Below are 27,954 nucleotides of genomic sequence, written 5' to 3'. Positions count from 1 at the left end.
CCTGTATTTGAACTCTCTAACCCTTCTGGTTGACACTCATCTTCCTCCAGATTTTTGGGGGGAGTGTTGGGTGATCCCGATCCGTCCCTTTGAACATTTTGATCCAGAATTTTTAAAATCTCTTTAGGGTCATCAATGACATATGAATATTCTTTAATGTCAAACCTGATTGAGCCTGGGGCAAACCCCCAAAAGTAGCACATGCAATTTTCTTCAGTAGCTTCCCTTCATTGGACCTTGTGGTGAGGGTTTGATGTACTATTTCTATTTCAGCTATATCTTTAAGCTGAAACTGCAGAATATTAAGCTGAAACTGCAGAATGCTGTCCAATATGTGTATCACCAATTGTTTCATGTTGTCTGCTTCTGAACCTTCAGGTACCCCCAAAGACCTAACGTTTTTCTTCTTTTCGCTTGATTCATAGTCAAGGAGGTTGTCATTTATGGTCTGCATTCTCTGTACCACTGTAGGTGGGCCTTCCTCATGGGCTTTCATTCCATCCTCATGGGTTGACCCTTGTTTCTACTTCAACTATTCTTCTATCGATACCCATCAAATTAGCCATGATCTCCTCCATCTCATGCTTAATAGATGCAGTGTCTTTGGCTGCTGCAATCTAGACTCATCCTTTAAGGACAACACTTGAGGAGCAGTCTTAGATGCTGGTTGATGCTCAATGAGCAGTTGTACATTGATTTTAATCAGTTTTTGCCCTGTTTCATGTGCTCCCGTGGAGGGGTTTGTGTGATTTTCTTTTTCAATCGTTTTTTGACTAGTTTGTGCTATTTGGTGGGTTTTTCTTGTGTTTTTTGTGGCCTCCCAACCCATGTTCTGAGCTGGCCTGCATCTGGAGGGTGCAGTCCCTGGCTGGGGTGTAGTCCTTTGTTTGTTTCTGGCTTTCTTCCGGTCCCCACCCTCCCCCTTGCAATTGGTTGGAACAGTGAGGTGTCTCTCTGCCTGTGTTGCTGGCAGCCCTTTCCACTTGCCTTCCGTACTGCAATCTAGAAGCATACTTTAAGGAAACCACTTGAGGAGCAGTCTTAGGGGCTGGTTGATGCTCAGTGATTGGTTATAGATTGATTTTAATCCATTTTTGTCCTGTTTCATGTGCTCCTGTGGAGGGGTTTGTGTGTGTTTTTTTAAAAAAAGAATCGTTTTTTGACCAGTTTCTGCTATTCTGGCGGGTTTATCTTGTGTTTTCTGTGGCCTCCCACCCCGTTTTCTGAGCTGGCCTGCATCTATAGGGTGCAGTCCCTGGAATGTAGTCCTTTGTTTGTTTCTGGCTTTCTTCCTGTCCTCCTCCTTCACCCCTGCAATTGGTTGGAACAGTCAGGTGTCTCTATGCCTCTTTTGCTGGCATCCATTTCCACTTGCCTTCCGGGCTACAATCTAGAAGCATCCTTTAAGGAAACCACTTGAGGAGCAGTCTTGGGGGCTGGTTGATGCCCAGTGAGTAGTTATACATTGATTTTAATCAGTTTGTGGCCTGTTTCATGTGCTCCTGTGTGGGGGTTCGTGTGGTTTAAAATAAACAGTTTTTGACCAGTTAGTGCTATTCTGGTGGGTTTATCTTTTGTTTTCTGTGGCCTCCCATCCTGTTTTCTGAGCTGGCCTGTATCTGGAGGGTGCAGTCCCTGGGGTGTAGTCCTTTATTTGTTTCTGGCTTTCTTCCTGTCACCACCTTCCCTCTTTCAATTTGTTGGCACAGTCAGGTGTCTCTCTGCCTCTGTTCCTGGCAGCCATTTCCACTTGCCTTACAGACCTTTTTCCATTTTTCTGCCACACCAGTGTGATCTCGCCCCTGCCCCCTCGCTACCCTCATCCTGTGCCGGTGATTGGCTGTTGCACTCCAGGAGGTAGGCTCATAACCACACCCCTAGGGCCTCCCACTGCCTATGCAGCCCTTTGGCTAAGGGCCCCAAGGCAAAGAGCAGCTCCCAAAGAAGTAGCTCCAGACCGTGTTTGCCCGTGTTTGCCTGAGAAGCCAGTAGCCAGCCGTCAGCCAGCAGCGACTGACCAGATAAGTATGGTATGGGTGGGGAGTACAGCAATAACTGTATTCCAAAAAGCCCTGCCTCTCTTATTACCTACAAAACATAGCATACCACATTTAGCCAGCTAGTAAAGAGTACCCCTATCACTGCTGTGTACCAACCATTCAGTGGTATTATTTACTGTTGTGTCCCCTACTTAGGCATTTTCCCTCTATCCAGAAACCTAAAATCTAGGTGGTTTGCACTTACTGTTGTGCCTCCAATTTAGGAGTTCACACTCTGTCCAGGTGAAGTTTAGCCATGTGTCACACTTTGATAAAAGAATTATGGAGATTAGTCATTTGTCACATCAAATAGGACTGTGTAGATTAGCCACAAAGAAGAACTTAGCGAGTAGCCAAAGCACTAACCACCTGCTTCTACCTCCTCAAACACACCACCCAAACACTATACATGCCCACTGGTCTAGCAAGCCTATACCCTAAACCAAACCCAACACAAGCAACAAACAGTTACAACAAATGAACATAGACACTGGACCTTACCGATACAGACACAACAAGCCAGAGCACACAACCTTAAACACCTGCCATTCTAGCCATAAAACACACATACACACCCCAACATGAGAAGCAGCCATACATAAAACACCCAAGGCATTGGACCTTACCTTTATGGATACAACAAGCCGGTGCACAGAGCCTACCATGTGCAAGCCAACACACACAGACTCCAGTTTCTCCTGGTTCTGGACCTATCCTATCATTCTTCCCTCACTAACCCACTACATCCTCTTTCTTGAAGAGCCACGTGAGCGCCTGGAGACTGCTCTTGAGTAGTATCGGTGTGTGGTATAAATCAACATAACATAACTTAACATAACAGCGGCACAGCTATTTCTGCAGCCACAAAACTGGCCCACCTCTCTCCTATCCTATTATCCCCACCATCAAATAGAAGATAACGTGCATGCACCCACTTCCATTCTGCCACCTTCGGCCCACATAGACTGACTGAGTTGTGAGCTGTGTTGCCCAGCCATGTCTCACATCACCATAACTATTAGTTAGCAATATCTCACAACTAGGTAGACTATACTCTGTGCTAGCTAGTCCAGATAAAATTGCATATATGTGCCAGCATCACATTTAGACAGAATTGTGAAGATTAGCATTGTGTCATATCTTGACAGAACTGTAATACTAGCTTGTGTCATATCTAGACAGAATTGTGAATATGAGCTTGCGTCACATCTAGACCGAATTGTGAATGTCAGCTTGCACCAGACCTATACAGGATTGTAGAGATTAGCTTGCGTTGTGTCTAGACAGAATTGTGAAGATTAGCATTCACATCTAAACAGAATTGTAATACTAGCTTGCGTCACATTGTGTCACATCTAGACAGAACTGTAATAAAAGCTTACGTCACATCTAGACAGAATTGTGAAGATTAGCATGCATCACATCTAAATAGAATTGTAATACTAGCTTGCGTCACATTGGGTCACATCTGCAGAGAATTGTGAAGATTAGCATTGTGTCACATCTAGACAGAACTGTAGTACTAGCTTGCGTCACAGCTTGACAGGATTGTGAAGATTAGCACTGTGTCACATCTAGAGAGAATTGTAATACTAGCTTGTGTAACATAAGCATACAAGTATTTAAACACAGCAGATGGCAAGAAGGTGAAGGGGTCTCTCGGACACAGTTAGAATTAGTCATATCTGTCAAATAGCCAGGTTTTCAGTAATTTCTGGAATGAGGGGTAAGAGGGTTCATTTCTGATGTACAGAGGGGGTGAGTTCCAGAGAGAGGAGGCTGCAGTGCTGAAGCTGACACCGCCAGCCCTGGCGAGCTTAAAGCGAGGGACTACCAGGGTGAGTTGTCCGGTGGAGCGGAGAGATTTGCAAAGCCATGTAACACGTTTACACTCATGCATGACTCATGCAATTTGGACAGCCTATTATGCCATGGGGATAGAACAATAGAGAGGGACAGTAAGGATGGAAAACAGAATTATGCCATGGGGGACAGAAAAATATAGAGGGAGAGACAGGCTGGAAAAATAGAATTATGCCACGAGCCCAGAGCAATAGAGAGGGATAGTCAGGCTGGAAAACAGAAGTATGTCATGAGGGACAGAACAATTGAGAGGGATAGTCAGGCTGGAAAACAGAAGTATGCCATGGGGGAAGGAACAATAGAGAGGGAGAGACATGCTGAAAAATAATATTATGCCATGAGCACAGAGCAATAAAGAGGCAAAGAACAATAGAGAGGGACAGACTGGCTGGAAAACAGAATTATTCCATGGGGACAGAACAGTTGAGAGGGATAGTCAGGCTGGAAAACAGAATTATGCCGTGGGGACAGAACAATAGAGAGGAGAAGCACCTGCTGTGAAGATAACCACCTTTGCCGGATAGGCTCAATTGCCTTGTTCATGGACTTACCACGGATGTGGACATGCATGACATGATAGGATTGCCATTATCTTTCTCTCATTAGTTCCCGTTTCATTCTTCGTATGAATTGTGTCTGCCCTGTCGTCGCTCTTTTCTGTTTTTATTTCTGCTGCTTCTTTTTGATTTCCTTTCCACACTGGACCTATGAGGTTCTAGCCTCATTGCCACTCTATTTTAAGTCCCCATTTCTCGTCTAATTATTTTCTGTTTTCTGCGTCCCATTGTCTGCTGTTCTGCCTGCATTATCCCTGCATTGTATGGCCCCTCCTTTCTCTGATGGGTCCTCCTTGATGACTCTCTGTTGCTTAAGCCCCATCAACTTTCCATTTCTCTTTCTTTTCTCCCCCCTCTCTCTCGTGCCCCCCTTTCTTATATTCTTTTCTCATTACCGCCTCTGTTACTCTGCCTCCTTTGGCCATTTCTCTGCTGTTCTTTGTGTGTTTGTGTGTGTGTGTGTCCCTCTCTCTCTCTCTCTCTCTCTCGCAGTAGCTTATTTCTTCTATCTCTATTATACTGTTTTTCTTGCCTCTCACTCTTTTCTTGTTTGACTGTTGTCCTTCTTTCCATTGGGCTCCCCCAGCCGCCACATTCTCTCGGTCCCCGCTTGTCCCTATGTCCCTTATATTGCTCTGTCCCCATTTGTCCACTCAGTGTTGACTTGCCGCTCCTCTCTGTCTATTGCATTCTTCTTGTTGTCCCTCTCTTTTGTTTTGTCACCATGGCATAATTCTGTTTTCCAGCCAGTCTGCCTATCTCTATTTTTCTGAGCCCGTGGCAAAATTCTGTTTTCCAGCCTGTCTGTCCCTCTCTATTGTTCTGTGCCCGTGGCATAATTCTGTCTTCCAGCTTGTCTGTCCCTCTCTATTGTTCTGTTCCTGTGGCATAATTCTGTTTTCCAGCCTGTCTGTCCCCCTCTATTGTTCTGTCCCCATGGCATAATTCTATTTTCCAGCCTGTCTGTCCTTCTTTATTGCTCTGTGCATCTCTATTGCTCTCTGCTCATGGCATAATTCTATTTTCCAGCCTGTCTGTCCTTCTTTATTGCTCTGTGCATCTCTATTGCTCTCTGCTCATGGCATAATTCTGTTTCCAGCCTGTCTGTCCCTCTTTATTGCTCTGTGCCTCTCTATTGTTCTGACCCCATGTCATAATTCTGTTTTCCAGCCTGTATGTCCCGTCCTAGTGTTCTGTCCGCCATGGCATAATTCTGTTTTCCAGCCTGTATGTCCCTTCTTAGTGTTCTGTCCGCCATGGCATAATTCTGTTTTCCAGTGTGACTATCCCTCGCAATTGTTATGTCCCCATGGCATAATTCTGTTTTCCAGCCTGTCTGTCCCTCTTTATTGCTCTGTGCCTCTCTATTGTTCTGTCCCCATGGCATAATTCTGTTTTCCAGCCTGTCTGTCCCTTCCTAGTGTTCTGTTCGCCATGGCATAATTCTGTTTTCCAGTCTGACTATCCCTCGCAATTGTTCTATCCCCAAGGCATAATTCTGTTTTCCAGCCCGTCTGCCCCTCTTTATTGCTCTGTGCCTCTCTATTGTTCTGTCGCCATGGCATAATTCTGTTTTCCAGCCTGTGTGTCCCTTCCTAGTGTTCTGTCCGCCATGGCATAATTCTGTTTTGCAGTCTGACTATCCCTCTCAATTGTTCTGTCCTCATGGCATAATTCTGTTTTCCAGCCGGTCTGTCCCTCTCTATTGTTCTTTGCCTCTTTATTGCTCTGTGCTCATGGCATACTATTCTTTTTCAGCCTGTCTCTCCCTCTCTATTGTTCTGTCCCCCATGGCATCATTCTATTTTCCAGCCTCTCTGTCTATCTCTATTGCTCTGTCCCATGGCATACTTCCTGGCATTTTGGTGCTGGACTGCCCCAGGGCCGTACAAGACAAAGACTGATATGTTATGGATATTTCTCCTCTGTGAAAGATAGTGAGCTAAAGAATCAGGGTAAGACTCTCGAAACCAGGACTTATTGGCTGGCAGAGGCACTCCCAGGACTCCCTTTGTTTTCCATACTTCTGTTTTCGAGTCTAACTGTCTCTCCCTATTGTTCTGTGCCCGTGGCATGATTCTGTTTTCATTTATTTATTTATTTATTTATGTGCACATAGCCAACTTGGCTTTGTATATACAACACACACAGTTAAACACAATTTACATGCACATAAAACAACACATGAATCAAATGTCTCCTGCTCCCATGTCAAACGTCCGCATTTAAAACACATTTCCCCATCATTACATGAAGGCAGACTACACCATAAAATAGTTTAAGATCATAATACATTCATTACCTTAAATTATCCCTAAAGATAATTCACACACAGTTTCATTCCATTTACAGTAAAAATGTAACCGTATAATATATACAGTTTAAATCATTTCCAACGAAAAACATTAGCCACCGAGCTTTCCTATGCATTGATTGGATTATTATACGATTTCAAGTATTGGTACCTAAGCTGTTCCAAACTCTCACACTGGACCACAATGTGTTCTAGTGACTCTATAACGTCGCTTCGACATAGTCAACATAGACGATCTGATCTAGTAATCCCAACGAAGGCACCTTTAGTTTCTAGCACTTGGCCTGCATTAAATTTGAACACTAAATATTGCCTTATCCCACAACTATTGGGGTAGGCCAGATATATTTTGGTAAACTTGTCCATGGATTCTGTTTTCCTGTCTGTCCCCCTCTATTGTTCTGTCCCCCATGGGATAATTCTGTTTTCCAGCCTGACTGTCCCTCTCTATTGTTCTGTCCCCATGGCATAATTCTATTTTCCAGCATGTCTATCCCTCTCTGTTGTTCTGTCCCCATGGCATAATTCTGTTTTCCAGCCTGACCATTCCACTCTATTGTTCTGTCCCCATGGCATAATTCTGTTTTCCAGCCTGACTATATCTCTCTATTGTTTTATCCCCATGGCATAATTCTATTTCCCAGGCAGACTGTCCCTCTCTATTGTTCTGTCCCCACGGCATAATTCTGTTTTCCAGCTGGCTATCCCTCTCTATTGTTCTGTCCCCATGGCATAATTCTGTTTTCCAGCCTGTCTGTCCCTCTCGATTGTTCTGTCCCCAATGTCATAATTTTGTTTTCCAGCTGACTATCCCTCTCTATTGTTCTGTCCCCCATGGCATAATTCTGTTTTCCAGCCTGACCATTCCACTCTATTGGTCTGTCCCCATTTCATAATTCTGTTTTCCAGCCTGACTATATCTCTCTATTGTTTTATCCCCATGGCATAATTCTATTTTCCAGCCTGACTGTCCCTCTCTATTGTTCTGTCCCCACGGCATAATTCTGTTTTCCAGCCTGACTATCCCTCTCAACTGTTCTGTCCCCATGTAATAATTCTGTTTTCCAGCCAGTCTGTCCCTCTCTATTGTTCTTTGCCTCTTTATTGCTCTGTGCTCATGGCATAATATTATTTTTCAGCATGTCTCTCCCTCTCTATTGTTCCTTCCCCCATGGCATAATTCTGTTTTCCATCCTGACTATCCCTCTCAATTGTTCTGTCCCTCATGACATACTTCTGTTTTCCAGCCTGACTATCCCTCTCTATTGCTCTGGGCTCGTGGCATAATTCTATTTTTCCAGCCTGTCTCTCCCTCTATATTTTTCTGTCCCCCATGGCATAATTCTGTTTTCCATCCTTACTGTCCCTCTCTATTGTTCTATCCCCATGGCATAATTCTGTTTTACAACCTGTCTGTCCCTCTCTATTGTTCTGTGCCTCTCTATTGCTCTGTGCTCATGGCATACTTCTGTTTTCCAGCCTGACTGTCCCTCACTGTTTTTTCTGTCCTCATGGCATAATTCTGTTTTCCAGCCTGACTGTCACTCTCTATTGCTCTGTGCTCGTGGCATAATTCTGTTTTCCAGCCTGTCTATCCCTTTGTATTGTGTTGTCCCCATGGCATAATTCTGTTTTACAGCCTGACTGTCCCTCTCTATTGTTCTGTCCCGTGGCATAATCTCTTTTTCCAGCCTGTCTGTCCCTCTGTACTTTTCTGTTCCATGGCATAATATCTTTTCCAGCCTGTCTCTCCCTCTCTATTTTTCTGTCCCCCATGGCATAATTATGTTTCCAGCCTGACTGTCCCTCTCTAATGTTCTATCTCCAGGGCATAATTCTGTTATCCAGCCTGACTGTCCCTCTGTATTGTTCTGTCCCATGGCATAATTCTGTTTTACAGCCGGACTGTCCCTCTCTGTTGTTGTGTCCCATGGCATAATCTCTTTTCCAGCCTGTCTGTCCCTCTCTATTGTTCTTCCCCATGGCTTAATCTCTTTTCCAGCCTGTCTGTCCCTCTCTATAGTTCTGTCCAATGGCATAATTCTTTTTTCCAGCCTCTCTGACCCCCTCTATTGTTCTGCCCCATGGCATAATCTCTTTTCCAGCCTGTCTGTCCCTCTCTATTGTTCTGGACCATGGAATAATTCTGTTTTCCAGCCTGTCTGTCCCTCTCTATTGTTCTGTTCCATGGCATAATTCTGTTTTCCAGTCGGACTGTCCCTCTCTATTGTTCTGTCCCATGGCATAATTCTGTTTTGCAGCCAGACTGTCCCTCTCTATTGTTCTGTTCCTGTGGCATAATTGTGTTTTCCAGCCTGTCTGTCCCTCTCTATTGTTCTGTCCCATGGCATAATTCTGTTTTGCAGCCAGACTGTCCCTCTCTATTGTTCTCGTCCCATGGCATAATTCTGTTTTCCAGCCCGTCTGTCCCTCTCTATTGTTCTGTCCCATGGCATAATTCTGTTTTGCAGCCAGACTGTCCCTCTCTATTGTTCTGTTCCTGTGGCATAATTGTGTTTTCCAGCCTGTCTGTCCCTCTCTATTGTTCTGTTCCTGTGGCATAATTCTGTTTTGCAGCCAGACTGTCCCTCTCTATTGTTCTCGTCCCATGGCATAATTCTGTTTTGCAGCCAGACTGTCCCTCTCTATTGTTCTGTTCCTGTGGCATAATTGTGTTTTCCAGCCTGTCTGTCCCTCTCTATTGTTCTGTCCCATGGCATAATTCTGTTTTCCAGCCCGTCTGTCCCTCTCTATTGTTCTGTCCCATGGCACAATTCCGTTTCCCAGCCGGACTGTCCCTCTCTATTGTTCTCGTCCCATGGCATAATTCTGTTTTCCAGCCCGTCTGTCCCTCTCTGTTGTTCTGTCCCATGGCACAATTCCGTTTCCCAGCCGGACTGTCCCTCTCTATCGTTCGCTCCTGACGGTCCCTCTCGTCGTGGTCGGCTCCCCTTTGAGTTTTGGGAATCTGAGCCTGCTCTTGCTGCTCTCATTGTTTCTCCTCTCCTCTTACACAGATGCCCTCCCCAGCCTGGACGTCCCTGGCACCCCTGGTATGTGAATATTTCGGAGCCTATCTGCCTTGAACCTGTTGTCTGTCAGCACCGTGCCAGAACAATGACGCCGGCTCCAATTGTTCCCCTCATAGGCGATAATGGGTCAGGGGGGCTCAGGGCACTGGAATCCTGACCCGGGGTGGGGGCCAGGATGGGGGCCCAGACACCACGTATAAAGGGCAGGTCCTGCACCAACTGCCATCACATCCCTCGCCTCTCTCTGCACAGCTCCAGGTAGGTGTGTCTAAGTGTGTAGACTGGCATCTGTGTGTGTATGTGCATAGCTCCTGGTCTTTGTGTGTTTGCATGTGCGTGTATTATGTGGTGTGAGCTATTTCCGCGTGTGTGTATTTGTGGACACGTATGTGTCTGTTGCTATCTCTGTGTTTGTGCGTGCGTGTATTTGTGCCCACGTATATGTAAAAATAGGAAGATGGAAGACAGTGTGCCTGTGTGTGTGGTGTCCTTGTGTTCTGCTGACACACAATGAGTGAGAGCTCGTGTGCAGAGAACATCGGTCGGGTATTGGCGTGACTGTGTGAGTCGATGTGTGTTTTGTTTGTGCATTGGAAGCCCCAACTGCCATCGTGTTGGCCTTGCTTGCCTTGTTGCACCCCCAGAGAGTGGTGAGGAGTGTACTTGCTGGCGTGTGTGTGAATTAATCTCGGAGTATCTGTGATAGTGTAGAAGATGCTTCCGGACAAGGCGATAACGACGAAGAAAGGGTGAAGGTAGGGTGACCAGATTTAAGAGTAAAAAACCGGCACAGGGCAACTAACATAAAGGTAGGACTAACTATTGAAAGTGGCTGTCAAGGCTCTACACTTCAGTAGCGGTTGGAGGAGAAGGGGGTTTAAGTGTTACTGTTCAAAAAAATACATCGTATAATTACTTTATCACAAACTGACACTATCTTAAATTGTAAAATGCAGCATTTCTTCTGTGTCAGATTGTGCATTCCTGCCTCCCAGCTATAAAGACCGACTACCAAAAACCGGGAGCACTGCAGTTTCCAATGGAAACATAGTCTTGAGAAAGGGGGACAGAGCACCAAAAACCAGCACAGTCCCAGCAAAACCGGGACGTCTGGCCCCCTAGGTAAAGAAAATGTAGGTGTGAGTGTAGCTAGTAGGGGGTTGTGCCTGAGTGGCTCTGTTGTGAGTTGTTGATTGGAGTGAAAGTGGACGTGAGCGTGTGGGAGGTGCATACGTGTGGAAATGTGTGGGGTAGGTGTAATTCTGCATCTGTGAGCGTGGCGATAGGCGCTAGTGTGAGCATGCATATGAGGGGTTAGGTGGGGTGAGTATGATGAGCGGAGACTAGGAGTGAGTTCCATTGGTAGGAATTGGAGCATGCAATTCTATGCATAAGTTAGGATGAATGTGTGCGTGTGAGGAAGTGAGTGGGAATGGTGTGCATGGGCGCGGGGGCGCAGAGAGTGTGAGTGGCTGTGAATATGATAGTGAAAACATGTGGCTAGTGTGTCTGTCTGTGGGGATACAAATAGGGCGCTCAAGCCTTGTTCACTGTGTTCATTGTCACCCTTAGAGATGCATTGTTGACTTTGCGTATGTCCACAATGTAGGGTATGCCAGTGTGTGTGTGTGTGTACTCTGAAGGGCTAGTATGCTAGGTTGAGTGTACTGGCATCTGGTCACGTGGGCAATTATTTCTAGCGTGCTCAATCCCTCACCCAGGAGCTCGCAGTTCATGTGTGCTCATTTACTCAACAATTGTGGACTCTAAGGGCAAGCGTCCTCAAGTCCTCACTTGGTGGGCTGTGTTAGTGAGGCTGGTTGTTCATCGCCCACCTTTCATTTTGTTTCCTCTTGCCATCATCAGTTATGCCTAGTTTGTTATGTTGAGTGTGCTGTTGCCCTCGTTGGCTCTTCTGTTAGGTGGTCTTGTGCCCTCATCGGATGTTATGTTGAGTGTGCTGTTGCCCTCGTTGGCTCTTCTGTTAGGTGGTCTTGTACCCTCATCGGATGTTATGTTGAGTGTGCTGTTGCCCTCGTTGGCTCTTCTGTTAGGTGGTCTTGTGCCCTCATCGGATGTTATGTTGAGTGTGCTGTTGCCCTCGTTGGCTCTTCGGTTAGGTGGTCTTGTGCCCTCATTGGATGTTATGTTGAGTGTGCTCGTGCCTTCACCCATTGGCTCTTCTGTTAGGTGGTCTTGTGCCCTCATTGGATGTTATGTTGAGTATGCTGTTGCCCTCGTTGGCTCTTCTGTTAGGTGGTCTTGTGCCCTCATCTGATGTTATGTTGAGTGTGCTGTTGCCCTCGTTGGCTCTTCTGTTAGGTGGTCTTGTGCCCTCATCGGATGTTATGTTGAATGTGCTGTTGCCCTCGTTGGCTCTTCGGTTAGGTGGTCTTGTGCCCTCATTGGATGTTATGTTGAGTGTGCTCGTGCCTTCACCCATTGGCTCTTCTGTTAGGTGGTCTTGTGCCCCCATGGGATGTTATGTTGCGTGTGCTGGTGTTGTGTGGAGCGTGCTGGCGTCCTCACTCGGCTCTTCGGTTAGGTGGTCTTGTGCCCTCATTGGATGTTATGTTGAGTGTGCTGGTGTCCTCGTTGGCTCTTCTGTTAGGTGGTCTTGTGCCCTCATGGGATGTTATGTTGCGTGTGCTGGTGTTGTGTTGAGCGTGCTGGCGCCCTCACTCGTTGGCTCTTCGGTTAAGTGGTCTTGTGCCTCAATCGAAGGCTGTTTAATGGAGTGTGCCTATATCAATCCTCCGTAATACTTGTTTTTAAAGACTTCTTTTTAAAGTCTGCACTTTGTTCGTGTAGTTTTGGTCGAATTCGTCCAGTTCCATTTACATGTACATGTATATGTGCATGTAGTATTAGGGGAATAGGGGGATGAGAGGGTGGGGTGTGTAATAGGGTGATACGGGAGGGAGGGACCCCCCATTAAAAAAACACTGGTCACATTCATGACTCCCCAAACTGAACGATTAAAGTGCAGCCTTTGAAAAAGAAGGCTATGAAAAGACCCCTCCTGGCCCATCCAGTCTTATGCTGACTTTTGGTGTCTATTGCTATGAACTTTCTCTTTTCCCAGCAGGGGTTCCCAGACCATCGCCTCCCCCCTCTCTGCGTCCTCCCAGGAAAGGTCAGTAATCTGTGGGTGATCAGCTCTCAATGATCAGTCATGTCTGTGTGCCTAATGACTGATTGAGCCTTTTAGAGTGAGTGTCTGTGGTCCTGGGTGTGAAATTGGGCTTAGTGAAGGATGTATTTCCTGCCACTGCTTGGCCTCTTCTACTATTCCCTCTCCTCTTGGCATGCAAGTGGAAGGCCCCACGCCCCTGCATCAATCTGCAGAGCCATCCAATCTCCCAGTTGGCAGTGGTCTGTGAACACGTTTCCATACATGTATGTTCGTCTGCATTACATGACTGCACTTGCCTAGTCCCGAAATCATTCGTTTAGATAATACTTCTTTTTGTTGTCTCTGTTTCACCCATTCTCTTCCGGCAGACTCCATCATGGGTGATGCAGAGATGTCTGTGTTCGGCCCCGCTGCCTCCTTTCTCCGCAAGTCGGACAAGGAGCGGTTGGAGATGTCGACCAGAGCCTTCGACATGAAGAAGGAAGTCTTTGTTCCCGATGACAAGGACGAGTATGTGAAGGCTAAAATCATCAGCAGGGACGGTGACAAAGTCACTGCCGAAACAGAGGGCGGCAAGGTAAGGGTGGATAACGGTAAACACTTCATCTGTGTATGGATGCAGGTGGGGTTATGTGAAGGGATTGGAGACTTTGAGGGAAATGGTACTATCTAAGGAGGGTTTCCAGGGCCTGCTGGTCACCAGAGAGGTCTATGTGTGGTCTTATAGAAGGTCTGCCGGGGCACCTGCTTCTTCGGCATGGAGCTCATTCTCACCCACCTTTTCTCTCTGCACATCTTCTCACCTTCTCCTCACCTCTCTCCCCCTCATCTCATCCCTGTCTGCATCCTTACAGACTGTCACGGTGAAGGAAATACAGGTCATGCAGCAGAACCCTCCAAAATTCGACAAGATCGAGGACATGGCTATGTTGACCTTTCTAAACGAACCCGCCGTGCTGTATAACCTCAAAGAGCGTTACGCATCATGGATGATCTACGTGAGTACCCCGCACACCCCCTACCTTTTGCTTTATGCCATCTGACCTTGGGAGTGACCGTGACAGAAATTCAGACCAAGGTCGATAGTTCACTTTTTCCTTGCATTGGCGCCCATTGGAGTTCATGCCATAGAATGGATCACACCGTGTGCCTCTGAATGTGATGAGATAAGACATCGCTGACAAAACTCTATATAACCGTCCACCTTTGGGAGCGGGAGACTGAACCGTCTGCCTTTAGGGGTGATGGTTTCGAAAGGCATTGCATGCTAGTCGGGATCTTAGATGGTATTTCATCGGCCAAGACCACACACTGGGCAAGATGATTCTAACTTTTGTTAGGGGATTAGAAATGAGGATATCCCAGAAACGGGACCAATCTTTATCCAGATGAATTGCATTAACCCGAAGCAGGATTATCACAAAGATTTCCCTGCAAACACAAGAGTGTAGGCTTGATGAATTACATGATTTAAGTGGTTCCTAGTGAAAGTTTCCAATGACATTGTTTCGAATGGCAAAGTCTCGAAAAAAATACATCGAAAAAATGCTTTTTTTTAGGTCCCCCAACCCCTGTTTTTTTTACCCCTTAAAAACCACTATAGTAAAAAAAAAAGGAAACCTTTACCTAAAAAAAATAAATCCTTTTTTAGATGCATTTTTTTCGAAAATGTGGTATTCGAAACAATGCATTCGAAACAATGGCTGGATACCATTTAAGGCTGTAGGGGGACCAGTCGCTCATAGGATTTTGGCCAGTGATTTCACTATTGGGCTCCTTAGCCCTCCGTCCTTGCTTATCCCGGAGAATTGGCAGTAACCGGGATGAGGTGATTTTGCCTCCAACCTGTCGATGGTGAATTGGCAAGTTTGCACAGGCCTTCACAGGCGAAGCTTTGCCTGGCGCAGAGACACCCATAGTGTTTACCCGAGGCACTGCAGTCCTAAACCTATTGCATCCAAACTGAATGGGACTGCCACATTTTTGTCCCTGTGACCATAGAGGTCTCACCTAGCGATGTTTCCATGTTTTCTTGGAGGAAATGTCCTCGGAGAAGACTATAGCCATGACCTCTTTCTTTCTTTCTTTCTACTCTCACTGCAGACCTACTCTGGGCTCTTCTGCGTAACCATCAACCCCTACAAGTGGCTGCCTGTGTACAATGCAGAGGTGGTCGGTGCCTACCGGGGCAAAAAGAGATCGGAGGCGCCGCCTCACATCTTCTCCATCTCTGACAATGCCTATCAGTCCATGCTTACGGGTAAGTGCTTGCTCCAGAAGCTACCAGAACGACCTCCGGGAAGAAGAGGGAAGATGTCATTCGATCCATTCCCCAGGATGTTGCACTTTGTGTTTTTTTAATCTCAGGCTAAGCTTTCTTTTCTCTGTCTCTCCAGCATTGTGAGAATGTAAAATCAGTGTTTGTGTGCTGTGGTCTCCCAGCGCTGCCCGCTACGTCGCGCGCATCCTTTTGTGGTGTGACTGCGTTCATGGCCATCAGGGGTCATCCTTTTCATTCTGCCTGGCAGTATTTTTATGGCATATCCCATTCGTTCACTCACTCTCCCCTTCTATTGCATACTTTTTCTGTTTTTGAAGATCAGTAAGGGGAGGCCAGCTCAAGTCCAATTCCATCTATTAATATTTGGGTTTCTGGCGACCAACCTTGGTCTCTCCCCACTCTGATGTTGGGGGCATACAGGTGAAGGGCGTAAATGACAGATGGGAGAAACCAGACAAAGGGGACCTCCACCCCGTATGCCACCCCTGGAGGTAAGCATGAGGCTTCTGTAGTATGGCATACATTAAGAGGCCACTCACACAGATACCATGGGACATAAACAACGCAAAAACTCCCGAGTTATGTAACGGTTCGATTGCCAGCAGTTTCTTTATCATCAACTGCGTTTAACGGTTGGCTAAACCATGCTTGATGAGTAAAGGGTCACTTCTCAAAACGCTTTCTAAATAGGGTAACCATACATTAGGATGTAACTGTGTCCCTTTAGAGTGGGTTATGAGTTCTACTCCAAACCGTTATGCTTGTATTTATGGGTGAAAAGTAACAAGCTTTGGCCGTCTCTGGGTAACAGGCCCTGGAGCCAGAACCTTGAACTCCTTGTTGTTGGGCAACGGAAGTGGGGATGTTGCAGACGTGTTTTTCTGCCAGAGGCCCTGTGGCTCGCCATGGTGTTGACAACGGCCACTCGAATGTTCGAAGCATATGACTTAGAGTCTTAGACAGTGTCTCTGAGAAGGGGCGCGGTCACGCGGCCTGGTCACTGTCCTTTCCCACAACCCCTCAAACTGCCATTGATTGTCCACAGTGCCGTGCCGCGAGGAAGACGCCCCAATACGTTTTCTAATTCTCTTTATTCTTCTCGTTTGCAGACAGAGAAAATCAGTCCATCCTGATCACGTGAGTTCCTCCCTTCTCAGTCGGTTCCCTCTTTTTCCCTTTCCACTGCTGCCTCCTCTCCATCTCGCCACTGCTTCCCTCCCTAACACTCGTAACAGTTCTTAACTCTTTGACCAAAGTGTTGCTTGCTGGTGTCTGCTCTTTGGGTGCTCGTACTCAGGGGTGCGATTAGACTACAACGTTGGTGGGGGGGAGGGGGAGGCTAACCCTTCAAATGTTGGGAGCAGGGTTAACTTCACGGGTTAACTTCACAGACTATGGGGAGGGGCAAACTTTCTTGTGTGGAGGCATCTAACTTCTTTACACATTCTAATGAAACTATTCTGGTAAAGCCTCCATGTTACAAGCAGTTAACTCTCTCCTTCACGTCTGAAGCCACGCACTTAAGGGCTGCTTTGAGAATGTGCCATCTATCAGGCGTAGACAGGGTAGAGCCTGAGCGGGCAAGGCCCACCCAAAATCTGTAAATGCCCACTCAGCAGCACTGTGTGGGCATTTACTGATGACAATGTCACTGCGGTTTCCCAACCACATTAGCTTCAGGCCCCGCTTCTTAGACAATCCTGGCTACGCCTCTTTCTACGGCCCCCCTACCCTTCCAATCACTCCCCCGACATGCAAGCACTATCACCCCATGACTATTTCAATTGCCTAAAAGTGTATGCATACAAATCCAGTTGCCAACAATGACATGTTTTGCATTAGTAATTGCTGGGCCTTTGTTAACTGTGCAATCACAGGCAGTGTTTACTGTCTGTGTCCTGTTCTGTCCTGCTATGGGATCTGTAGGTCAGCAGGTCAGGTCGATATAATCCAACATTTTGGAGGGGGGGGGGAGGTTTGCTAAAGCCCAATCTGCCCAATGGTCGTTGCACCACTGTACCACTGTTGTGTTCCCCCTATGCGCCCTGCTAAATCACCTCCCCTTTTCCCTTCACAGCGGAGAATCCGGGGCCGGGAAAACTGTGAACACCAAGAGGGTCATTCAGTACTTTGCAGTGATTGCTGCCATCGGCGATCGCAAAAAGGAACCAAGCGGCAAGGTGGGTGCTCCGGGGAGTACTCCGAGCAGTCTCTTCTTATATGGCCATCCTTCACCCCCTGCAGACTTCTTCACCATGCAACCATATTCCCACACATCGACCTCCTCATCCACCATTTTCTCCACCCTCCCATTCCACCCTTTGATATGATATGCATTTATAACACGCCTATACACGTGTTTCCACTCTCACCTCCTTCAGTCCTCACCCAAACACCTATTTACCCGCCCACCTGGAAATCTAACTGGTACCCAACCACATGCATTCTGCAGATAACCCCATATCCCTACACATTCCCCCACGCACCTTGTTTCCATCCAACCGATTCACAGGCCGGCAAATCAATTCCCTGGCCCTATTTTTGATAGCGTCTCACCATTGGCTGTGAGGGTGATTGTTTGATTACATAATTTGAACATCCGAGGGAGAAAGAGCACTGAAAAGGTTTAATAGTAAGATGACTGTTACGAGAGACCATCAGCTGGCAGAACGAAATAGCTGTGACGCAGCTCAGTCATAGAGCTCCAGTGAGGACTCTAAACAGTTCTGTGCCCTACTCTTTTGAGGGTGCCTGTATTGGCAATGCTGCTGAACTGCAATGCCATTTCAGTAAGATGGCTCCAGTTTTTCTATCTAATTTGAGGTCCCTCACCAAAAAACTGGATGTAACTGAAGTCAAGAATATTTTAGCTCAAATAAGTTCCTAAAAGCACCTAACCCGGATTGTTGCCCTGGAGACCAACATAAAATGATCCACCCTCTTTGGGCCCTACTCTTGTTGAATGCATTACAGGCAGTTTTGTCAACTCTAGCCCTGACCACAACTGGGTTGACCTGTGCTATTGTCCCCATTTTCAAAAAAAGGTTTCCCTAGTAACCTGAAATGTTTTGGAACCATTTCTTTGAGTCACTTATTAGTGAAGGTAATCAATACCGAAGAGACGGCAGGATCATTGAACACAACATTCTGTTAGGGTTTGGTTCCTCGCTGGGAACAGTCAAGCACCGCCCCAGTCGGTCATTAATCATCAACAAGTACTATGAGGTCAAGAGGGCTTGGCCTTCATGGGTTTGCCGATGGCCTTTGATAAGGTGGAGCGGCAGGTTCTTGGGAATGATGTGAATCATTTGGGATTTACTTCTTATCCTCAGGCAGTAAACAGGCCTAGGCGGCCCTGCGTGGTTGGCATTGCCTCCTTATTATTGAATTTGTGATCGAATGAAATAGATGATCGCAGAGGCGTTGCTAGGGGGGGCTAAAGGGGTTATAGCCGCAGGTCTTTTGGTTGCAGGCCTGGATGGAAGCTCCGGGGCTACAACCAAAAGGATATAGCCAGACCCGAATCCTGCCAGTCCTGACATTAGCTTAGCCCCTGATCTTTTCCAGCTCTAGCAACACCCCTGGTCATGATCGTGTAGGCCATGTAGGCTGGTTCCTTTACTGGCCTCCATTGGTGACGCCTGCTCACCAGAACGACCACGGTTGCGCAACAGAAATTGATATATGGATACTGGATACTTGTAGAATCATGCATTATGATAATTAAGAGTCAGCCATCTCCTGTTATATTCTATCAAAGAGATTGGAATGTGGCTCCAGGCTTTTCCACTAACAGTGTTGAGTTCGAAAAATCAAGTTGAAAAAATATCCTTGCAAATTAGGATCAACCTAGATATTCTGTATTGTTTAGCCAATTTTTATGAACATGCTATTGTTTGTGCCCGAAAGGTTTCTGGGGCTAAAGTTTGTAGAAGCGGCACATATGCCGCTCGGGTGTGCGGGCTGCGCTCCTCAACCCCTTTTGTCAAAGCGGAGCATGATTTAGTAAAAAATTGAATTGGTGGCAATGGAGTCTACCACTGCCACTTTTGTACTCTTGTATCTCGAAGACCGATTTGAAACCTTTAGCTTGTGCACGCCAGCTTGCTCCATCCAGATGGGATTAGCTGTTTGACTTGATGACAATGTGGTGCTCTCTAGGATTTTCCTGAAGGATTTACTAAATCTGGATGACAGATTAAGTTCCCTTTTGGTCAATTATCTGTACACGATTATATGCGGCTGAGTTATCAAACCATTTCAATGATGTTAACTTCAGTAACAGGCTGAGACTCTAGTTATCAAGAATTATAAAATAAATAATGGAAAACATTCTATTGAATGCAGAATGCTCTACATCCACAGTGAAAGCGTGTTTGCCCTTCATGCAATACCGCTACCTGTTTACCTTGTTTGTATGCCTGTCACGCTAGGCAACTGATAACCAGTTAAAGGCTTCACCGTCTTCCTCTATCCCTAAATCGAAGGAACTGGAGTTCCTCTCCCGTGTCACCATCTTTCTTTACGACATCAGTAGAATCACCTATGTATTTTCTTTTCTTTCTCAAGTGCCATTGATGTGCCTGTGCTACGTCTTTGGTTATATTAGTGAAGCTCTTGGACTTTACGCTGTGTCGTGTTGCTTATCTCTACCTTATGTGGTCCACACTCCCAGGGTATGTTGGTGCCTGGCTCCTTTTAGGGTTGCTCATGTTATGTAGAATTGCTGAATATGGTTATATACTGATCTCTGATCATTGTGGATCATTAAATGTTTTCTTTTTGTACTGATGACATATTATTTTAATCTACAATTATCAGGATTACTATTACTACTACAAGGGGTTTGTCATATGGCCAGACAAGCATACCGAAGGAAAATGGAAGGCAGCGACTAAAAGGGCTACGATAATGAAATTCAAGGAAGCACAATATTTCTGTTTTCCTACCTTCTGAATCCCAACTCGATTTATTCTATGAAAAAGATCTCAGGGACTTAAAAAAGGTACATCCCTTATTCAATGTTGGATGGTGAAGAATGGCCTGGATCCAAATGATGCAAAAGCGGAACTTATGATCGCTGGCACAGCTTGTAGGCTAAGAATTCTCAGTTCCGATTATCAACATTTTGTTATTGCAGGCTGTAAGACAGCCACTCTCCCAAAGATGAACACTTTGGGGGTCTACTTCGATCAACAGATGAACATGAGAGCGCAGATTAATAGTCTTGTCTCTACCGCGGCCTACTACATCAAACGTCTAACTCAGGTACCCCTGTTTGTCACTTAGAAAAATTGTGCCACCGTTGCTAGGGACATCATCGGCACCAAGTTAGACTCTTCTAGCAGTCTTCTATACGGCATAGGTAAGGGGGACGTTGCCAAGCTTCAGGTCATTCAAAATAGTATGGTACGGACGACGGAAGGGCTAGGCAGACGTGAACACGTATCAGAAGCCAGAAGCGAAATGCAATGGCTTCCAATCGACACCAGGATCTCATATCGCCTGCTGACTATCACCCAAAAATGCTTATTTGGCTTAAGTCCTGAGTATATGTCTGAAAGCCTCACTAAACTTCCCAATCGCAGGACCCTGTAATCAAATAACTCCAACCTTCTATTGGGTCCCAGGACTAAATTGGCCCGGGTCAGTCGAGGCGCGTTCTATGCTGCAGCGCCCAATTTATGGAACACATTGCCTCCCGATTTTAGGAGTATTTTTTCACTGGACATTTTTAAACTGTCCCTGAAAACCTTAGTTTTATTCTTGAGCGTCTGACTTTCAGCGCCCTCTTTTTTACACTGGTATTGTCCTTTGGAGTCTATGCTTGTTTAGATTCATCTCCGTGATTTTTGTAGGTCTTAGCGCCCTGCTGCCTACGGGCCTGGTGTGATGGTGTGTTATTCATTTTAAATACATAAATATAAAATTAAAATTCATCTACCCACCCAATAAATGCCCTCCTGACCTTCTGCCAACCAAAGCTTCTTCCTGCCAATCCAGATCTATAGAACTATCTCCTCCTGCAAAACTCTTCCCACGAATCCCATCCCTCAACTTCGTCCTCTTCATATCGTCCACCAATCAAACCTGCACCCACCCAGTTATCAGCTTGTAACATCATATGCCATTCCAATCTTCTTCCCAAATAAAGCCCTTCCCATCCATCTTCTCCCCCGACCAGACAGAATGTATCCAATGCCAACCCAACTCTCTTCCACTTACCCTTCTCCCTTCTCCTACCAAACCCTCTCCCGAAGCCCCGTTCTTTATCTGCCCTCTTTCTTCTTCACCCTCAGGGCACACTTGAAGATCAAGTTATCCAGGCCAACCCAGCGCTGGAGGCCTTCGGCAATGCCAAAACCCTGCGAAACGACAACTCTTCTCGCTTTGTGAGTATCTTCCAAGTCTAAACATTCAGTGAGCGAGTGCCTGTAGTCATAGTTTCATGTATAGTGCCTGCTGTCCTACATTTGGCCTTTTGTAATGTTGTAAATACCAGGTTGTGAAGGATGAAAGGCAAAGTCTGCCCTGCTTGTATATAAGAAGGTTGAACCCAGATCTCAGCAGCACGTGATCAGTGTTCTGATCTATGTAAGGAGCTTTTGGAAGTGTGTGTGTAGAAGGGAAACCGGTGCTTATTGGTCGAAGTGAAATGGACAGCAGTACTTGTATTAACTACAAAGCTGCAGGGAATAACTTTGACACAAATGTCCATCTTCCTTGATGTTTCTCACCTTACTCTCTGTATCTTTTTTATCTCCACCTTTTCCTCTCCCTTCATTCTTACCCTCTTACTTTATCTCTCAATCGCCTCTCTGTTTCCCCGTCTCTCTTTCTATCGCCAATTTACAACATTCCTCCTTCTCCTTCCTCCCCGTCTGCCTCACTCCCTCCTGCTCCTCCTGCTACCCCTCTTTCCTTCTCCTAATATGATTGCCCCTTTTTTCTCCACCTTCTATTCCTTTCCACCTCTAGGGCAAGTTCATTCGTATCCATTTTGGGGCAACCGGAAAGCTGGCATCTGCAGACATAGAAACATGTGAGTGGAACAAAGGGGTTGGAGATCTTTTTGAACCACGACCTGCACCATCTAGGCATGTAGGAGGAGCCTTTGGGCTTCGACTCTGGAAATGGAGGGAAAGCTCACTTTCAGTGGTCAAGTTAGGGTAGGGGCATGGAAGTGCAATCACCACACCTGGGACTCCTTCCAGATCTCGATGCACCCCTTACCTCCTATTAAGCAATGAAATGGTATTGACCGCCAGCCCATGAGGAGCCATTCTCCCCCTCCAGTATGAAAACCTGCCTATCCTAATGCACACCTCTCTTTAATGGTAGAATTAAATTCTGACTGACGGGCAGTGGGTGGTGTTCCTTCTGTGACGTAAGTGTGGTATTTTGACAGATTAGCCAGGCAGGACTCTCCTTTTACTTCACAAAAAGGCCACAGTGATTGTCACTGGGCCGCATTTCTTCAGGTTTGGCCCAACCCCTCCATCCATACACTGTGTGTCCTCCTCGCTACATGTCTTGAGTAGTCCCTGAATTCCACTAGTGTCTGACAAACCACTGCACCCGTGTTCTACAACAAAAATGGGACTTTGTACACAATTAAGAGGAAGTGTTCAAAGGGCCCCAGGCGGCCATTTTGTGATGAGCCCAGATTGGAAGATGTCTAATACTTGTTATGATGTCAGGACAATTCCTAGCATCCATTTTCTCTACAGCCATCTTTCTCAAGCCTATGCTTTTGTATTTAGTGGGTTGGCAAAGAGTCTGAGTGCTTACATGGTTTCCATAGATCAAATATGTTTATAGGAACCAAGTTATTAATGTTGAAATTACTGGTGTGGTGGCAACTACATTGTCCCACATGCGTTATTAAAGGAAAATGGAGCAACTTAATTATATCTATTTATCATGATCTCACCACTAAAAATCATGGGGTGCCTGTACATAGAGCATCAGGGAAAAGTACAATATTGATTGAACAGGCGATTCTGGGGCGATGCAAAGTTTGCTTGAAAGGACTGAGGATAGGAGAAGAAGGTGTTCAGTGGAGGATAAGCCTTGTTCTCAAGCAGATTCAATGCGTTGCTTATTACCTATTGTAATGGACTGGGGTAGCTGGAAGGTGCGGTGTGTAAAATTCGCTCAGAAAGTGGCCTAACCTCGGAAGTGGAGTGCAGGAAGATATATGACAGCCCTTTGGTGTAGAGTCCAAACAGAAGATTCATGGCAGCTATTTGGTGTAGAGTCCAAACAGAAGATTCATGGCAGCTATTTGGTGTAGAGTCCAAACAGAAGATTCGTGGCAGCTATTTGGTGTAGAGTCCGCACAGAGAGAGGTCTAACATCTGATATTAAGGGCAGGAAGATGCACGCTGGCCGTTTGGTGTAGAGTCCACACACACAGAGTAATGTTTGTCTTCTCTCCCAAGATCTCCTGGAGAAGTCTCGCTGCATTTTTCAGCTGAAATCCGAGCGGAATTACCACATCTTCTACCAGATTCTCTCCAATAAGAAGCCGGAGTTGCTAGGTAACCAGATCTTTTCATGTGACCATCCCTCTTCCCCTCGGTAGAGGAGGAAGGGCCTGCTGCACCACCACTTCCTTTGGTATACGCCAAAAGTCAGTGAAGCGCATTGGTGGAGTGACAAGTCACTTTTAATCTGTTTACTTTCCAAGAGAGTATTCCAGGATGGGGGTCACTGGCCTGTGTAATATTGAGGAATAGGAGTGGGGGTTCTCACCCTCTTTTGACCCTCCTCTTATATGTTGGCTTATTTTCCCTCCTGTCAGATATAATGCTGGTCACTAACAACCCCTACGACTATGCCTACATCTCCCAGGGCGAGACCACTGTGGCTTCTATAGATGACGCCGAGGAGCTGATGGCCACCGACGTAAGTCTCTTCTGCCGAGTAGCAAGCAAAGTGCCCAAGCACTAGGGGAGTAGGGAGGCCTAGAGGAGGCAGGATCCTGAGGAGGGAGGGGGACAACATGATGAGGGGAAGACAACTCCTAGAGAAATGGCTGAGTTTCTGAAGGAGGGGAGATGTTCTGAGGTAAGAGACCAGGTCCTGGGGGATGGAACTCCAACTTAGGGAAGAGGGCAGAACCTGAGGGTGCAAAAAGAGCAAGCATTGAGGGGAGAAAGATTAGGCCATGTGGGACAAAAAGCCCAGAACCTACCGGAGGGAGGAAACGGATCTTAAGAAAGGAAGCCCCATAGGCTCAGGTTAGGGTTAGAGCGTGCGGTTGCTGATGACATGGTGACTTCTGGCCCAAGGAGGAGGGTCGCCGGAGGTACACAGAAAGCCCTACGCACAGAAAAAGGGGAGATCTAGGCTTTGAGACTGGCAGGACCTGGGTTGTGATGTAGTGGGGACCCGGGCGCCCGGGGAGGGTGACACAGGGCATAAGGAAGGGGAGACCCCAGAGCTGAAAGAGGGTAGACCCAAGCCTCGATATAGTAGCGATCTTGGTCTTGAGGAGGGGCAGGTTCTAAGGAAGGGGTAAAGGCCAGGTCCTAAGTCCTGTGAAAGAGGAACTTAGTTCCTGAGGGAAAACAGAAACACGCCTTGAGGGCATGTGGCAGACCATGTGGCAGGGAGCCTTATGCTGTGATGAGGGAATTGGAGGCTGCGAGAGAGGAGGGTGGGTTCTAGGGAGGGTGGCACAGACCCTAAAAAGGAAGAAAAACTGAGCCTTTGAGTGCAAGAAATTGGGTGGAGGTCTAGGTGCCAGGGTTTTAGGCTGGCAAGTCAAACACAGAGGGAAGAAGAGCAGAAGAAAGGGGACAAGGATTATCACACACCATGAAGGAGCAACGGGCCAGCCCCTGAGAGGGAAGACGCTGCCCTGAGGAGGGGAGGGGGGGGCGGGGAGGTCAATTCTTGAGGGAGAGGCGCGACCAGCAGCAGTATAGGAAGCAAATTATACGCTGAACCCTGAAGCAAATTCAATTTGCAGTGGCATAGGTACTAACTGCAGATCCGAATCAAGGGGCAATGGCAGATCAATGCAATGCGCGCGGCAAGGCGGGAGAGAGCTGCGTGGGGCTGCAGGATCAGTTTAGCAGGGGGTGGTTCATAGCAGTAGTATTAGGCACTTTAGCAGACCTACGTGGGCTCCCCCCAGTTTCGATGAAGCCCTTCAGTCCCCCACTTTTTGCTCTTGCAGAGTGCCTTCGATGTCCTGGGCTTCACGCAGGATGAGAAGAACTCCATGTATAAACTCACCGGCGCCATCATGCACTTTGGGAACATGAAGTTCAAGCAGAAACAGCGCGAGGAGCAGGCAGAGCCCGACGGCACCGAAGGTGGGTGTCGAAATATACTCTCTCTTGTGATCTGCGCGGTCTACGCCGTTTGTGATATCATAAGCACGCTGCATGTGTTTTGCGTTTGATGACATTTGTGCAGAGCGAAGCCACATGCTGTGCATAATGGCGCCACCTGGTGCTTGATCTGGGAAATCACACCTTATTGTTCTCGAAGCTAGAAATGTATCCTTGCGCCGGAGGCGCGTAACAACTTCTCTGACTTCGCACAAACGTGCATCCACTTCCCACAATGCCCGACACAGCGACGACATCTTCAGATTGTTTTTACTGAATATTTTTGAAGTTCACTGAATGATTAGTGAGGTTGGTTGGCTTGTGGAAATCACGCCATGTACGTTCTGCCTTGAGTCTATATGTGTTCCCCCCTTCAGGACCTGGCCTAGCGTAACCACACAACAGTGCGCACTTGTGATTTGTGTAAAATGAAAGGTATGAAGATAACACAAAAAAGGCGGGATTCTCATGTGATCACACCAGAGTGAATTTATTTCAGAAGAGACATATGCCACTGCGTTGTTCCGTGAGCCCCAGGCCCCCGCTGCACCAGAAACTCACATGGGTCAGGCTCGGGCTCCCCGGTCTCACTGACGTGCTTGTTCTTCTTCTTTCTGATAGATTTTTATCCATCAGCGGTGATTTTTGGATACCGAGGCTTGAGCCTCATTACTCCATCTTCTCAGGTTGAGTGTGTAGTCGTGGGTTTGTATTCTTCTTCGTCTGTGTGGTCTTGTCACAGTATGGCTGGTTTCACAGGGTCTTTGCAGTGATGAGCCGCGGGTAGCGGTCGAAGGGGTTTGCAATGGTGGCAGTGAGTCTTCTGATCAGAGGGTTCGGGTTCTGATCCAGTTCTTGGCAGAAGTTCTTACTCAGCTTCGCTAGATGTTCGTCCAACATCTCGATGTCCAGGTCTCTTTGAAGGTCTGCTATCCTTGTGAAGATTGGAGCTCCAGACGATATCCGCAGGGCCTTGTTCTGGACTATCTGAAGACTCTTCCGGTGTCGCTCATGGCAGGTCATCCATGCTGGGGAGGCATAAGTCAGGGTTGGTCTGATGATCGCCTTGTAGACGTTGATCTTTGTCCGGAGGGGCATGGACTTGCTCTTCAGGAGTGGGTACAGCGCTGCCATCTTTCCTGTTGCCTTCTGCTGAGTATTCTCGATGTGGCTTTCCCAGTTGAGTTTGCTGTCCAGGCCGGGAACGCCCCTTTTATTCATAGGGCACACAGCGGAGTGCAACGTCATTCCGCCGCGTGCTAGTCCCTTAAAGGGGCAGCACCACACTGATTATGTGTGCTATGAGGAAGAAAAACAGGGCAGCAGTCAGACAGCGGAGGGGCAGGACCCTTTAACATATAGAATATTTAGCATCCTGGGAGTAGGTGCCAGACATAGCTGTCGAGGAACACGGGTTTCAGCCTGCGTTCCTCATTGCACACTCTTAACATCCGCTGTCTGTCGCTTTTACCTCAGCCTCACTCCCCTTCTTTGACCCCCCCAACCAGTGTTCACTCCTGACCCTCCCTCCCACCCTTGAATCTACATGAGCTTAGCTACTGCCCACCACGTCTGGTTCCCTTCTTCCTTTGAGGCTTTGGCCCCCACCATGGCGATAGAAAATGGATTTAGCTCACTCCCTTCGCATGGTGGCCATCTTCCTTGCACTTCGTGGTTTTTGCATGAATAATAGTTTGTACTTCCTTCATGCACGCAGGGCTTTAAGGGGGCTGGTGCTAGCCCGGGCAGAACCGTGGGTGTTACTAGGGCTCCCTCAATCCCTGTAGCACCTGGTGAGTTTTCTGCTGTGACAGAAATGTGTGCAGGATCCACCTGCCTGCTGAAGCAGGACAGCCAGCACCTGACTCTCACGAACAATTCTCAACAATTCTCTCCGAATGAGTGCATATTACTCGTACTTTGCCACCACTGGTAGGGTGTTATCATAAATGAAATCAGCTGAAAGGCCAGCGCGGGTTATGTGCTCAGAAGGGTTGCAGGCTTGAATCACCAATATGCCCTATATATAATTGTGTGTTCATTCGAATTTTCCCAAAATGCCCTTTGATTTTATGCAAAGTGGCAACTCGCTTACATTGGTGCATTGTGTCCTCCTTCCCTTTCTCGTGGTTGCCCTCCTGGGCCTTACAATGTCTGGGATAAGCCAATCCCTGGAGGTCTGTCTTTGGCTGGCACGTTTGAAGTGATATGGCCTTGAATTTGAGAAGACTGGTGCATCCATAGGGAATATGTACGTACTATTAGTCCTTCCTTGCAGGAGGTAAGTAGCTACGGGTCATCACGCGAGAGGCAGACAGCAGGGAGTGGAAGCCTCCAGTGAGCACTTGAATATTAAGCACACTGGGCCAGGGTCGTTTATTCACAG

General features: G+C 47.0%; 1 protein-coding gene across 1 annotated transcript in view; it reads left to right on the top strand.

Annotated features, from left to right (window-relative positions):
• Positions 1–10,019: 10,019 nt before the first annotated feature.
• The window catches only part of LOC138521257 (myosin-7), a 67,452-nt gene continuing 49,517 nt past the window's right edge, over positions 10,020–27,954 (top strand). Inside the window, exons 1-12 of the mRNA XM_069633954.1 lie at positions 10,020–10,063; positions 12,894–12,941; positions 13,310–13,518; positions 13,796–13,939; positions 15,045–15,201; positions 16,332–16,359; positions 17,300–17,402; positions 21,522–21,614; positions 22,201–22,264; positions 23,667–23,765; positions 24,029–24,132; positions 25,412–25,550. Of these exons, the coding sequence (XP_069490055.1) occupies positions 13,318–13,518; positions 13,796–13,939; positions 15,045–15,201; positions 16,332–16,359; positions 17,300–17,402; positions 21,522–21,614; positions 22,201–22,264; positions 23,667–23,765; positions 24,029–24,132; positions 25,412–25,550 (1,132 nt within the window). The 5' untranslated portion in view covers positions 10,020–10,063; positions 12,894–12,941; positions 13,310–13,317. The remainder of the gene's footprint in view (positions 10,064–12,893; positions 12,942–13,309; positions 13,519–13,795; positions 13,940–15,044; positions 15,202–16,331; positions 16,360–17,299; positions 17,403–21,521; positions 21,615–22,200; positions 22,265–23,666; positions 23,766–24,028; positions 24,133–25,411; positions 25,551–27,954) is intronic.

This window comes from Ambystoma mexicanum, chromosome 13 (assembly GCF_040938575.1).
Source record: "Ambystoma mexicanum isolate Mex_15411 chromosome 13, UKY_AmexF1_1, whole genome shotgun sequence".
Taxonomy (NCBI): Eukaryota; Metazoa; Chordata; class Amphibia; order Caudata; family Ambystomatidae; genus Ambystoma; species Ambystoma mexicanum.
Note: the sequence above shows the minus strand (reverse complement) of the source record. Positions and strands in the feature narration are given on the sequence as shown.